General features: G+C 53.4%; 1 protein-coding gene across 1 annotated transcript in view; it reads left to right on the top strand.

The window, feature by feature from the left end:
• Positions 1 to 7,016, top strand: part of XPR1 (xenotropic and polytropic retrovirus receptor 1) — a 105,584-nt gene extending 98,568 nt beyond the window's left edge. The window contains exons 12-15 of the mRNA XM_069023780.1: positions 3,446 to 3,612; positions 3,885 to 4,024; positions 4,822 to 5,043; positions 6,696 to 7,016. Coding sequence (XP_068879881.1) covers positions 3,446 to 3,612; positions 3,885 to 4,024; positions 4,822 to 5,043; positions 6,696 to 6,756 — 590 coding nt within the window. The 3' untranslated portion in view covers positions 6,757 to 7,016. The remainder of the gene's footprint in view (positions 1 to 3,445; positions 3,613 to 3,884; positions 4,025 to 4,821; positions 5,044 to 6,695) is intronic.
• The last annotated feature ends 7,643 nt before the right edge of the window (positions 7,017 to 14,659 follow it).

Raw genomic sequence — 14,659 nt, 5'->3', positions numbered from 1 at the left:
GCAGACACGGCAATGTGAACACTGAAATCAGCCCATCCTCAGGGTTAGAGCTGCAGCTTCAGAGGTTTTGTGCTGGTGCTGTTCTGTCCTGCACGTGTTGCTTTGAATACCAGAGTAGCTCAGGAAGTTGCTCCGTGGTGCCCTTTGGAGCATGGAGTAGGAAGGTGCTTTGTGCCTCTCTTGGGTGGATGTCACTGGTGCCAGGGGTATTGGAAACTTCCTCTTCTTTCCTTCCTGGAGAGGTTGAGATCTGCCAGGTGTCCAGAGTGCTTCTCTTATCCAGAGACTCTCTCCCTCTCTCATGGTTTTTGGTGTTTTCCAGCACATCATTAAACAAAGGAAAAACACACAGGATGAAACAGTTCCTGCTTAAATAGACCCTGACATCATCATAAATATGCAGAGCTCTGTGTTGCTCCTGGAAAACCGGCAGGCCAGGAGTTGATGGAGCCTCTGGGCAGAATATGAATGCCTTGATTTTCTCTCCCCCTGAGCAGCAGTGAAGAGGGCTGCTAGGACCAGCCAGCAGAGACCCAGCTATAATTGCTTGCCTGGAGCAGTAACATATTTCTGTACACCAGCTGAATACCAATGAGGACAGAAGGAAGGAAGGTATCAAGCAGAACTGCAGGCAGGAGGAAAAGTGATTAAAGGAAGGACTTGGAGGCCAAGACTAAAGAAAATAGGCTAGTTCTGATTAGGGCATTTTACCAGGGAGTGATTTGGGTTTTTAATGAATTTTTTCAGGAGTTGAATGTATTGCAGAGCTGGTTGGTGAGAAAGGGAGCAGGAGCAAGGAGCCAGCAGCGTGACCCCAGGCGCCACTGAAAAGGCTGCTGCAAAGATAGGGGCAGGGAGAGGGAACTGAGCCCAGGATAACTTAACCAAAAGCAAGCACATCCTTTTGAGGTTGGTGAGATTAGATTTCTCACTTGGGCCTTTTTCTTCCCAGTTCTCCTTTCTGTAATTGCACATGAGAGCCTGTGCCACGTGCTCTGGGATGACCCTGCTCGGGCAGAGAGGTTGGACCAGGTGACCCACTCTCCCTTCCAACCTGAGCCATTCTGCAATTTAGGTTTAAGCAGCGAGAACCTTTAAAATCCCCTTGCTATGTATTTGCCAGCTTAGGGCAGAGCCCCTTATGTGTTTGGAGATGATAATCAGGGGGCAGACCATCCCCTCCATGGGCATGGAACTCTAAAGGAGCTGCCCAGCAATGCTTCCCTGCACTTCTGCCTGCACCTGCAGGGCACGGCGGCTCAGGCCAGGGATAGTGCTGGCTGCCCTGCCTTCTCCATGGCTGCTCCATGAAGGTGTGGAGTAAGACTCAGTTTATTGGAATTCTGTCCTTAAGGGAAGAAAAAAAACAACCAAACCCAAAGCAGCGTGATGTAACTTTCAAGCCTAAGATGAGAGGAAGCACTGCAGCCTCACAGGGTGTTTTGGAGCATTTTAGGTGCTTTGAAAGCACATACAACCCATGAACTGCCTCTGAATTATCCCTTAGGATCTGGTAGTGGGAACTAAACATGGAGATCTAATGAGCTAAAAATAATGCTGGAAAGAACAGGCTTAGTGTCTCATGAGTCACCGAATGTCAGCATCTGCCTTTTCTTCCTGAAATGATGTCGTGGAGGCTTTGGAGGAGCTGAGGGGGGGAATGAAACCTGGCAGTGCCACCCTCATTGCTAAGCTCCAAAATCCTCACCTGTGTCCCCTTCTGTGGGCAGCTGCACTGTTATAAATAGCCTGGGAGAGGCTGTTTGCAGCAGCAGCAGCAGCGTGTGAGGTACCTGGGCACCCGAGCCGCGTTCCGCAGGACGTGTGCGCTGCTCCCGGGTGACGTCACGGCTCTGCAGGGACCAGGAACGCGATGCTAGACCCGTGTCTTGGCCAAGATGACGATGGGGGTGTGCTCAAAGGCTTCCAGCCTTGCCCCAAAGCAGACCTGGGAGCTGCAGCGGGGCCGTGCCCTTCTCCTCCACCGCCGGTGCAAAGCAGGCTTTGCTGCATCAGCAGCGTTCAGAGGTTTGCCTTGGGGGGATGTTCATAGAGGGAAAGGAGAGTGTGGATTTGACCTATATCCTGCACATCATGCCCAGGAAGCCTGAAAGGCATAATGGGAGGAATGTACTCTCATTTTCACCTCCATTAATTTTATCGGATTGCTGCGTTACGTTTAGACCGTAATTGCTGGAAATACAGAGGGAAGGAGAGGGCAAATTGCCCTGTTGCTCCCTGGCTGATCAGCTGCAGGGATTCTGTTGTTTTAAACCACTAATATGGGAAAAGGTGCTGTCACGTAGTGTGGTGTTGGGTTTGGGCTGAAAACATTTTTTTGTACTGGAAATGTTATTTGCTTTGTTAGAGAGAATTGGTGAATGAGCAGCTGCTGAGGCTGCACAGAAAGGAGAGATTCTTGCCAGCAGCAGCCAGGTGCAAAATGTCTCAGCCTTCCAAAGCATCATAATGTGTTTTATATGTATGAATTTTTTGAGCCAGCTTTTCAAAAGCAAACAGAATTACCAAATCTGTTTGGTTTTTTCCCAGCCAGCTGATGTAGGGAATTGTAGCCGAATTGAGAGCAGTGTAACCTTTTCAGGGGGGAGTGGGAAACAACTTAGTTGGAAAAACATATCCCCGGGTGGGCAGATGGTGGGCCCACAGTCTCCTGTTTCCAAAGAGGAGCTCTGTGTGGGTGTCTAAAACTCAGTACAGAGCCTGCTTTAGGATTTGTACATATTAATGTACATATTAACGTACAAATGGCTGCCTTTTCCCTTGCCACCACGACCTCTGAAATAGCTGGTGGTGATTCCTGTACTGCCCATGCTCTTCAGGCTTTTAGTGCACTCATTCACAGTTGTTTGTGTTAAGACAAACGAAAATATTTTCTTACCAAACCCTCCTGACTGAGCACTGCCTCACGGCTCTATCCTGTGTACAAGCCCGTGTCCTTTGCGAAAAGTGGCCCTCAGCTTCCACCTGCTGTTGGGAGCCAGAACGGCAGTTCTGCCATGAGCCCAAGAAAATAAAAATCACGGAATATCCTGAGTGGAAACCCACAAGGATCATCAAGTCCAGCTCCTGGCCCTGCACAGAAGCATCCCCAAGAATCCCACCATGTGCCTCAGGGTGTTCCCAAATGCTTCCTGAACTCTGTCAGGGTTGGGACTGTGACCACTGCCCCAGGAGCCTGTTCCAAATACTAGTGTAAATTTCAACCCCAAGTGCTAAAAGCTGAATGAGGTAAAAGTGGAATTCAAATAACAATATAAAGCAAGTTCTGCTAAGGCTTTTGGTTTGGTTCATATTGGTATTGGATGTATTTTCCCAGAACCTGGGTTATAGAAGTGATTTCTACTGCTCAAATCAGGCAGTTTGTAGCTGTTCTAAGAAGGGATGTGCTCTCAGTTCTACAGAAGTGTGTTCTTCTCTTTTCCAGCTAAAAACCACAGTGACACCCAAGTGTTCTTCTACCTGTGGATTATCTTCTGTTTCATCAGCTCTTGCTATACCCTCATTTGGGACCTGAAGATGGACTGGGGTCTCTTTGACAAAAATGCTGGTGAAAATACCTTTCTCCGAGAAGGAATTGTCTACCCACAGAAAGTGCGTATGCAGCCTGCTCTTACCTTAGGAAAGGCTTGTAATGTTTGAACCAAACTTGCTGAGTTTAGAGCATGTTGCAGTTGACCACTGGAGCACTTGAATGCTACAGGCTGGGATTTTCCAGCAGTAGAGCTGATTTGTTTCCAAGATATCATTTCTGTTCGTTTTTGCTTGAGATGGCGCAGCAGATTCTGTAGCTTCCGGAAGACCCGATGAGGTCTTTTCGGTGCAGAAGGTGTTTGTTGAGCTGTTTTGTCCTTGTTGTTCCTCAGGCATACTACTACTGTGCCATTGTAGAAGACGTCATCCTGCGTTTCGCGTGGACCATCCAGATCTCCCTCACTTCCATGCAGATCTTCCCCTATGCTGCGGACATCATTTCCACTGTGTTTGCCCCACTCGAGGTGTTCCGGTAAGGCTGCTGGGCTGAGCAGCTCTTTTCGGTTTATTTTCACATTTGCACTCTAACATCAGCACTAGGGGAAGCACCTGGATCCCTGGACATGGAATATACTGGTCTTTATTCCAAGGAGACTGGGATTAACGGGAATATTTAATCCAAACAGGGTGCTGAGTGAAGAAAGGGGTAGGGGGTTCTGCCACAGTGTGGAGCTGAGTCCTTCACACAGCTTGCAGTTCCTTCTGAACTGTGACATAATCTCGAAGGGTTAGTTTTTACCAAATTCCTCCTTGAAATTTCCCATTGAAACTTCACTTGATTCTCAAGTTTCCAATTTTCAGACCTCCGCTTCTTTTCCAAATGCTAATTTGTATTCTGCGTCATTGATTTGGATCCTGCAAGGTTCCAGGGCTCTTTTAACACCTGTACTGCAGCTGGAAACCCGCCCCCACAGCTTCCTGGGAAGAACTTGAAGCTGACCCTCACTTGTGTAGGTGCTGGAGGTGGCCTTTGGCTTGTAATGCCTGGTGCCTCTATGCTGTCCCTATTAGGGCTGTCATCAGTAGGATAAGGAATAAGCCCTACAGCTTCTGTTGTTCTCCAGAGGAAAGATGTTGCAGCAGGTGCTGCTGTTAGTCACTGGATGTTTCTCTGTGCTCCCAGCCCACTCCCAGAGGCAGTCTGATCTGTGAGAATTCACCGGTACCCAGGTGCACGTCCCAGTGCTTTGCCAAACACGGGTCACGCCTGTGAAAGGGGAACTCAGCCGGTAATTCTCCCTTTTCCCCTCCGTCCATCCATCCATCCAGGCGGTTTGTGTGGAACTTCTTCCGTCTGGAGAACGAGCACCTGAACAACTGCGGCGAGTTCCGCGCCGTGAGGGACATCTCGGTGGCGCCGCTCAACGCCGACGACCTGACGCTCCTGGACCAGATGATGGACCAGGAGGACGGCGTCCGGAACCGCCGCAAGAACAAGCAGTGGAAGCGCAGCCTGAGCGTGTCCCTGCGCAGGCCCCGCCTCGCCTCACAGTACGTTTGGCCTCTGCTGCAGCACAGTCCTGCCCTGGGGCTGTTGTCAGTGCCTGGTGGGCACTCACGGGCTGGGAATCACGGGCTGGGAATCATGCACAGATCCCAGCCCAAACGGTCTGCAGAGGGAGGACAGGTCCAGTGAGCAAGCAAGCGTGCCTCTCTCTGCCAGGGAATTAACCTGTCCTTTACACACACTGGGGTCCTGGTAAAGCGTCAGAAAATGGAGCTGCCTTTTTACGAGGCTCCCCTCCTGCAGAATAGTCTGCCAGGGGTTATAAATGCACACTGGAGGAGAGGTTCTCCTTGGCCAGACATTTTGGGGGCTTATGAAAAAGAGGGAGAGGGACTCTTTATACCTCATAGTGGCAGAAGGGGCAATGGTTTTAAACTGACAGAGGGCAGGGTTAGATTAGACTTGAAGAAGAAATTCTTCCCTGTGTGGGTGGAGAGGCCCTGGCACAGGGTGCCCAGAGAAGCTGTGGCTGCCCCATCCCAGGAAGTTTCCAAGGCCAGGCTGGATGTGGCCCTGAGCAACCTGGTCTAGTGAGTGACGTCCCTGCCTCTGGCAGGAGGGTTGGAACCAGATGATCTTTAAGGTCCCTTAAAACCCAAGCCTTTCTATGATTCCATATGATTCCAGTTATTCCTTGGTTAAGGTTCATATGTAAGATCTCAGGCTCCTTCCCCTCTCAAATCTAAACCCATGCATTTTTTGATTCCCACCCATCATTCTTGCACCCCAAACGTTTCCCCAGCCTGCACCCCAGCCCCTGCACCTGTCTGCCGCGTGTTTCCCTGCAGTGCCTGTGTTGCTCCGAGCCTGACAGGGTGCTGCAGTGTCCTGGTGTCCCTCCTGCCCCGGCAGTGCAGCTGTGGAGCCCTGCCCTTTGGCCAGGGAACTAGCCCAGGCTCCTTGGGGACGCTGAGGCACTGCGGGTCAGGAGTGTTGTGGAACCCCTGTAGCACTGCACGGGAGGGGTGGAAGGAGGAGGAGGAGGAGGGTGTGCTCTGGCCTCAGGGCTGTGCTTGGCTCTTGTCCCTGCTGGCTCAGAGTGCACGGATGGAACCAATACCAACAGCCTTTGTGTGGCTGCTGGAGACTGAAAATGTTCTGCAAAGGGAATGTGGGCCAAAGCCTGGTGGAATTCCCTCCAGCCATGCCCGTTTACCCCTCAGACATGCAGTGAGGGGAGATGTGCCAGGCATATCCCTAAAGAACTTCCTGTTCCTTCCTGCAGCCCAGGGCGAGATGGAGCAGGAGCTCTCCGGGATCCTGCGAGGGTTTGGTGGAGTTCTGTGGGGAGGGCTGGGCGGGTGCCCCACGCCCAGCGGTGCTGTGTCCCCAGCCATGTCACAGCCTGGCAAGTGACACTGGCCGTGGCCACAGGGTGCCCAGCGTGGTGTGGAGGGGGCAGTGCCGTAGGAGGAGGATGCTGAGGGACGGCTGGGGCATCTTTACAAGGCTCTGCTATTCCCAGGGAGAGTGGGAGTGTGTGAAACAGTTCCAGGCGATTGTTTATTCCCCCTCTGCGTAAGAAAGACATTTTTTCCCTTTTTTATTCCCCCAAATGCACCGTGGGTTTGCTGTCTGCGTGTCATTCCAGGAATTCCTTCTCCCCAGTGAGTGTTTTGTGTTTTGTTTTTTCCAGGTCCAAGGCTTCTGACACCAAGGTATTGATAGAGGACCTAGCGAACGAAGCAAACACATGAGATGGCCGCGTTCTCTGATTCCGCATCCTTTGTTTTCTCGTTCTGTCTCCCTCTTCCCCAAGTAACCCGATCTCTGGTGCAGATCCAGCTGAAAACAGGAGAAAACACTGAACACGTTTTCCGAGCTCTTCTAGACCAGATCCTATGGACTCCAACAAGCTCACTGTGTTTCGTTTCTTTTCTTCTGGGTTAATTTTAATGTTCTATTTTAAACAAACAAACAAACAAAATAAAATATTTTACTTTGTTTTGCCAATAAAGAGGACAGTTCAGGAAAGAAGGATTGTTTACAGTCTCAACAAGGACATACAAACCTTATCTGGATAACGAAGCATCATAGGGACTCCCTCATGGGACAGTGCCGAGAGCACACTCGGTTTCTGCTTGGCCCGGTTTTGACTGGTTGAAACCGGACTTTTTAAATCTGATTTTTGGTTGGTTTTTTTGGTTGGTTTTTTTTTTTTGGTTGGTTTTTGTTTTTTCCTTCATATCCAGCGCTGAGGCACTGGCTGCACTTGCAGGAAAAGTGCACTTAGAGCAGTATCTTCATTCATGAAGCTACTTTTTAATTTGATGTAACTTTTCTTATAATTTTTTGGAAATATGATGTATCTGTTGCATATAGTTTTCACTTTATTTATGAAACTTAACAACCATATGAGAGTGATTTTGAGTCCTGTGCAATGAAGGTTGTAACGGTAAAACAAAGTGGGGAATGTAGGTCTCCCATCTCCAGGGTTGTGGCGTGATGCCCTGCAAATACCCCTCTCGTGAGACAACTTGCACCTGTGTGTACCTTCTCTCTCTTTTATTTCTTTTCAATTTTATTTTAAACCAAAGTTTCTCTTTCTGATATTTTTTTAGTTGCTACTACTGCTTCTGGGCATGTCTCTTGTGCCGGTTCAAAGCCAACTTCTCCATGTGTGAAAGTAGTGCAGATGATCCTAAGGAAAGGAGAGTTGGTTCCCACCAACAGCACAAAACACTGGGCGCACAAAGGCTTTGGAACATCATTCTCCAGATCAAAAAGTATTTTTCCAAGCCTTAGGTGTGTCATGGGGGCATCTCAGTCCGAGCAGGGAGCTTTTCAGGAGTTCTCCAGCAGCCCAGCAAAGTGGGACAAGGTGAGGAGGTGACAGTTCTCATGGGAGAGGGGTTCCTCAGTCTGGGCTTTGGGGAGTGGTGGTGTGTTTCAGGGAGCATGGAAAGAACTGTGGTGTGCCCACCTGGTGGGGAAGGTGGGATTAAAACCAGCTCTTCCTGTGGCATCTGGTTCAGCAAAAAGCCTCTGTTGGGCACTATCCCAGTGATCTGTCCCTTGACTCATCTCATTGTCCCAGTTTGGGAAGTGGGATACTGGAGCAGGCTCAGGTAATGGGCAGCCCATTATGTGGGAAGTGAGATGTGAATTCCACAGGTTGGGCTCTCCTCCTCCTGGGAGGGAGCCATGGAGGCCTCAGAGTCCTGTTGTCCTTCCCTTGGCATGCCTTGTTCTCCGTGGGTCTGCAAGGGAAGGGTGAAACTCCTGAAGGAGGATCCTGGTCTGTCTGGTGGCTTGCCTCTAGTTGATGGAATTGCAGGAATCTCTGCTCAGTTGCTGTTTGGTGGTTGTTTTCCTTAATTAGCACAGTGTCTCCCACGGCCGGTATGTTGCATTTCCTCAGTTTGCCTGCTGTGCCTCTTGCCCAGAGGAACTGAAGAAGGAAACTTGGTTCTCTTCATTTAACTGGAAATAGATTTAAACTCCGTTGTGGTGCTGCTCCTCTCGTCTGCCTCCACTCCGGGCTGCTCGGGTGGGAGCAGAGCCGGGGTTGTGCTGCCCATCTTCCCTGTGCTCCTGTCTTTACCTCCCTTAGGTCAGCTGTTCATGCTCAAAGCGGAGCATTCCTGCTCGCACGGAAGTGGAGTCTGAGATGTAAAGCCCCTTAAAACACTTCAGGTTCCTAATTTGCATTGGTGCTGTGTCCAAACCCTGTGTAGGGATTTCCAGCAGTAGGGAATGAAGCCATCCCTGCCTGGGGAGGTGAGGGGAGGGCAGCTGCAGCGGGACAGAGGCAATCCAAAATTGTTTGGGTTCATTAAAATCAAGTCAGGCCACTGGGTGTTACTTAAGCAAGTGGGTTTTTTACACAAAGAATCTGAGCTTTACTGGTAATTCTTCCTTTCAGAGGGAAATTAAAAATACAGAGAGACATTGTGAGCAGTTTGGTCTAGTGGAGGGTGTCCCTGCCCTTGGCAGGGGCTTGGAACTATATGGTCCTTAAGGTCCCTTCCAACCCAAACCATTCCCTGTTCTGTGATTTGGTAGTGATGCCAGTCCCCTGGGAGCACTCTGCCTTCCTCAGCTGGGCTGGGGAGGGCAGGGCATGGCTGGATGGTCTGCGTCCATCTGTCCATCCTGCTGCTGCACCGTCCAACCCTCTGCTTCCCAACCTGGCGGGGAAGGTCAGGTTGCAAGTGATTAAATTCTTACTCTGCAGTTTATCCAAATCCTTAAGAGAAGCAAGAATTCAGTGTGTCCATCTGCTCTGCTCCCTGCTCTGCTCTTTTTCTTCCCTTTTTCTGCCTTTACTGGTAGAAGTAAGGAAAAAAAGGCAGGTGGAGTGCTACAAGGAGCAAGCATTATCTCCTAAAATAAAACATCGTCCCTTTTGGCAGTGAAGATGCTGTCTCGGGGGAAAGCAGCCTGAATTCCCAGAAGTGTGGCTTTTAAAGGCTCCTAGCTCCCAGCCCTGCATCTGCCTGTTCCCTCCCTCCCTCCCAGAGATTTCTGATAAATCAGGCATGCAGATTTCTCCTGAGAGTGAGCACTAAAGCTGGGATGGCTCCACGTCTACGAGAACATCTGGCCAATAAAGGGAGACCTAATGAAGCAGAACAGATGGTGAGAGAAAATAGCCCTGTCGCTCCTTGGGAGCAGCAGGAGCGAGGGGAGCGGGGACATTCCCAGGGTGGCTTCATTTCCTGAGCTGGGCTTTGCTCATGGGTGCTTGAAAACACTCCTGCAGTGAGAGCAGCAGTCCAGAAGGACAGAGAGCAGAGTTAAAAGGAGCTGAGAGTCAGGGGTTTATCCATTGCTTCAGTTGTTGGGAGGCAGCTGGATGGGAAGTGGAATCTGAGGAAGGTCTTTGAGCTCCGGCTTTCAGGTGCTGGGCTGTGCCTCGTGATTCGGTGGCAGTCAGAGGCTGAGTTGTGCAGCTCTGAGGATGGTGTGGAGCTGCTTTGGTCTGGTGAAACCCGTTAGGATGGTCCAGTCTGAGGAGAGGAGATGCTACACTGTGGCATTTGTGACTACTGGAGATTCCCTTTGAACTTGCTTCTCCATGCTGATTCCCCACTGCTTTCCATCCTGCTGCTCCTCTGGGTGGGGATTTTCAGGTTGCAGGGGGTGAGCTGTTGCAGGATCCAGAGTTTCTTTGCTGGCTGGGGTTCCCCGCGTGGCTCTGGGATGGTGTCACCAGAAACACCAGGTCCCTGTGCTCGGGCAGGGCACTGCCACGTGCCAGGGCTGTGTTCCTGAAGGGACAGCAGGGCAGGTTTGGGATCTTTGGACTCGGCAAGCAGGAGCGGGAGCTTCTCCAGTGAGAACTGATGCCATTCCACCACATTTTAAAAGAAATGCATTTGCAGCACTCCTGGCTGCAGCCTGTATGTATCAAAAAAGCTCCTACCTCTCTCATCCAGGTGCAGTCCCAAAGTCAGCTGGTGCTCATCCTACACCTTTCCCAACCCTGCTCCTGGCCCTCCTCATTCTCTCTGTGTCTTTGCTGTTTGTCTGATTCCAATGGAAGGGGTCGACTGGCAGCCGCCTTCAGCGTGAACATCTTGGATTGGGGAGATCTCTGGTGGAAATCTCAGCAGAGTTGGATCCTGCTGCTCCTACTTCCCTAAAAACGTTGGTGCTGCTTGTTCTTCCTCTGTGCCAGTGCTCAGCCACTGCCCCAGCGTGGCAGACAGGGAAGGGAAAGCATGTTCCTGGTTCAGGAGATAACAATCCCTGGGGATTTTGCTTCCAATGAGCAGTGGAGACAGTGTGAAGCCTTTGAAGTTTGCCTGTGTTTTGAAGGGCCGAGTGGGTTTGGCTTTGTCCTGCATGCCTGCTGCCTGCTCTGCTCGCTGGGCTGCGGGGGCTGTGTCCCCAGCGCCAGGCCGTGCCCGGGGATGTGTCCTGGGGCTGGGATGTGGCTTGGCGAGTTGGGGACACAAAAGCCACTTTGCTCACATGCTGTATCCTGGCTCCATCCCGGCTCCATGTCCTCCGTCCTCTCCTCTGCCCTTCTGCTTTGCACTCGCAGGGGGAAGGTGATCTTCTGCCTTAAACGTTGTTCTTTTTTTAATTTACATTTTTATTCCAGAAGGCAATTGGATTGTTTTGTCTCCTCGGAAAAGAGGGGCTGGGGCTCCTGGGGGAAGAGTGGGAAATCCCTACGGTACCTCTGCTGCAGTCACGGCTGGGCTCGGTGGCTGTCACCTCATCAAACCTTGCCTCCTTTACATGGCACCATCCCAAATTCCACGCCTTGGGGTGAGTGTCACCTGCCACCACCGTGGGGCTGAATTGGTGTGTCACCGTCCCTGGGGGCTTCGGTCCCTGCTGCAACACCGCGGGCAAGGAGAGGACAGGGACACACCACGGGGAGCACCCCGACGCTGACACCCCAGCCCTGTTCCCGGTGGGAGCCGAGGGCTGCTCGGGCCCCGGCACAGCCGTGGCACAGCGGGCAAGAGGCACCGACCCTGCCGGGGAAGGGGCCCTGCAGCCTGACAGTCCCTCAAGCTCTGTAAACCAAATTGCAAACTCTTCTCTCCAGAGGAGAAATTGGGCATCCCGGTAGAACTTGCGATGACCCCTCCGTGCCGTAGGTCCTCCTGGCGAAGGATCGGCGCTTGGAAGGGACCAGGGGTGGAAATGCCAAAGTTCCCCCTGGGTCCCACTGCCGCCTTCCTCTCCCCCTCCCTGCTGTGTTGGTCTAAATGATCTTTCTATGAAGCCCTGTAGATGTCAAAAGTAATTATGGAGTGTGATTAGTCCTCTGTGGGTGCTTTCTTTCTTCCCCCCTCCTTTCTCTTTTGCTATCCCCTTCTCCACTCTTCTGTTTTGGCTCAGTGGAAAAGGTGAGGACAAAGAATTGCCGCTTGCTTGGACTCATGATGTATCTGTGACTGCGCTATTAGCTGTCTCCTCCTTCCTCCCCAAATGGATATAATTTTGAAGTGTGGAATTCCCTTCTTGATAAGTAGGTTTAAAAAAAAAAATACTGCACAATGTGATACTGTTTCATAGTTTCTAGGTGGTTGTATAAAGCAAAGTTACTGTGATTGTGTTTTTTCAAAGGAAAAAGTGATTGGTTACGAAATCTGTCCTTTTTTCATTATTACAAGCTCTTTGTTTTCCAATTATCTGATGGCTCTTTTGTCCCTGGTCTGTGTGTGTGTCTTCCCAAGTCCCACCCCTGTGCTGCATCCACCCAGGGAGCATTGGCCTCTGCTGCTCTTGCTCTCTTGGGAGCTGTGGGGTGTCGCTGGTGGCTGGAGGTGGAGGACATCCATGTCCTGGGAGGAGGTGGAGGTGCTTGGAGGAGGGAGATGTCTGAGGAGGGGTTTGGAGGTGGGCAGGAGGGGCTCACACCCAACATGCCAGGGGCTGATGCTGGAGGAAACCTCCTGCTCAGCCTGTGCTGGCCAAAGGCTCGTGGTCCTTCTGGGAGCCTTTGGTGGCCTCTCTCCAGCTGATCTCCAGTCCGAGGTGTTGTCCTGCCAACACAGTGGCTGACCAGCCCAGCCCCGGGTTGTTTGGGGTCTGTGCTTTCATTTTGCTCTTTAAATCTCTTCATCGTCTCTTGCAATCAATCTCCCTCCAGAAGAGAGCCCAGCACCCTGAAATCACTCTAAGCCTGTTGCTGCTCACAGCAGCCGCTTCCCGGAGGTTTAATCCCGGCTGCGGCTCCCTGCTGGCATTCCCTGGCTGCTGGCATTCCCTGGCTGGTGGCAGGAGCCCTCCTGCTGCCCTTGCTTTGGCACCTCACCCCAGCTCGATGGGGACATCTCCCAGGCGCATGTCACCTCCACAGCCCAGGCAAAGGAGCCAGGATCCCTTTGTGGCATGGGGTGCAGGTAAGGACGGTTCTGGTGCCGCAGGGGAGGTTGGACCCCAGTGCTGGGGGGAAGGAAGCCCTTGGGCTCGCGTTTGGCTGTGTTGGGCGCCCGGGGTGGCCAGGGACATTTTAAGAAGATAAAAGTGATTTCTTACTGCTCGTGCTGGCAGGGGCCGGTGCGGCCAGAGCCAGGAGGATTAAAACAATTTCATAATCCTGGTGATTTCCTTTTGATCGGGATTATGAAACCAATCACGAATATCAAAAGCCACAGCTTAAAGCGGCAGCCGGAGCAGGGCCGGGACGCCCCGGGCCCCCTCAGACCCCTCGTACCCCCGAGGAAGGCAGCCCTGGCACCTCCAGGTAAGCGCTGCCCACTCGGGCCCCTCGTCCTGTGTGGTGGGGCCTGGTGGGGCAGGATGGGGGGTTGTGGTGCGTGGGGAGCAGGCACGTGTCGCCCGCCGGGTTTAGGGGAGGGATGGGTATGGATGCACCGAGCTCGGCTCCCTCCGTCCTCCTGCCACGGCCCTGGCCTGCTGTGGGTCCAGGCAGGATTTGGCCTCCGGGAAAGCAGGAGAATTTAGCACAGCTGCAAACGTGTGATGCTCACAGGAGGGTGCCGAGAGCCGGCAGGTTTTGCTGTTGGAGAAATCCCCCCGGCCCCGGAAGCACCGTCCCCATCCCGCCGGTGCGGGACGGCCCCCGTGGCAGCCGGGGAGGGGGCCCGGCTCCGCTCCGCCGCCGTCCCAGCCCGCAGCCCAGACAAAGGACATTCCTGAGAGCGGGCCAAGGCCCCCGGGATCCCTCCGTCCCGGGGTTCCCCTCCCGCGGAGTTCCCTGGGTGGCAGAGCGGGGTCTCCCCCATGTCCCCATGTGGCGGTGGCCGCGGTGGCGTGGCCGTGCGGGGACCGGGCGGTCCGGGGCCGGCTTTGGCCGGGTGCCCCGGCGCGAGGAGGAGGAGGAGGCGGAGGAGGCCGGGGCGGGAGGCAGGGCCAGCCACGGCCCCACAGCCCAGCCAAGCGGCTGAGCTCGGGCTCGGCTGGAGGGGCCGGGATTTGCTGGTTTGGCCGTTTTTTTTTTTTTTTTAATTTCTCTTTTTCCCTCCCCTGCTTCCTTCCCCTCTTCCGCTTTCTTCTCCTCCTTCCCAGCCCTCTCCCGATGCTGCTCCGGGGGTAAGGACAGCCCTCGCATCCCGCCCGTGGCCCCGTCCCACTCAGCCCCGGGCAGTGAGGGGAGCCGTGGGGCGACGGGGCCCGGGGGGTCACGGGGATGCTCCTGCAGCTCCGGCCACGGGGGAGGCTCCTCCAGGGGTTCCAGCGGGGACAGGATGCTCCCGGCGGGGGGCAGGAGAGCAGCGGCACTCGGGTGCCTCCGGGACCACGAGGCTGGCACAGGACGAGTGCCACGTGTGACCCCGGGAGCCGGGGCGGAGCAGGGGCTGGCGTCTGTCTGGTGGCACCCTCGGCGAGTTGTCGCCGGGAGGGATTTCTGTTCTGCAGAGGTTTGGGGCCCTGGTTTAGCTCAGAAAGTGCCAGTTCCCTGCGGGTCTTCTTGCTGAGTGCCCCAGGGCACCTGGAACGGCGTGGGCGGGCACCCGCGCTCTTGCCCAGCCCCTGGCCACCCGCTTTGGGGAGCCACCGACCCCCCATTGCTGCCCCATTCCCCCCGCTCCTGCACTGCTGCCCCACTCCTCCTGCTGGCACAGTGTCGGTGCTCTGGGTGGGTGGGTGGGTGGCCTCGTGCTGTGTCACCTCCCTGTCCCCTTCCTCCCCAGGCACACGCCGGTGGCATTGCATGCATTTGCCCCC

Source organism: Aphelocoma coerulescens, chromosome 8 (genome assembly GCF_041296385.1).
Source record: "Aphelocoma coerulescens isolate FSJ_1873_10779 chromosome 8, UR_Acoe_1.0, whole genome shotgun sequence".
Lineage (NCBI taxonomy): Eukaryota > Metazoa > Chordata > Aves > Passeriformes > Corvidae > Aphelocoma > Aphelocoma coerulescens.
Note: the sequence above shows the minus strand (reverse complement) of the source record. Positions and strands in the feature narration are given on the sequence as shown.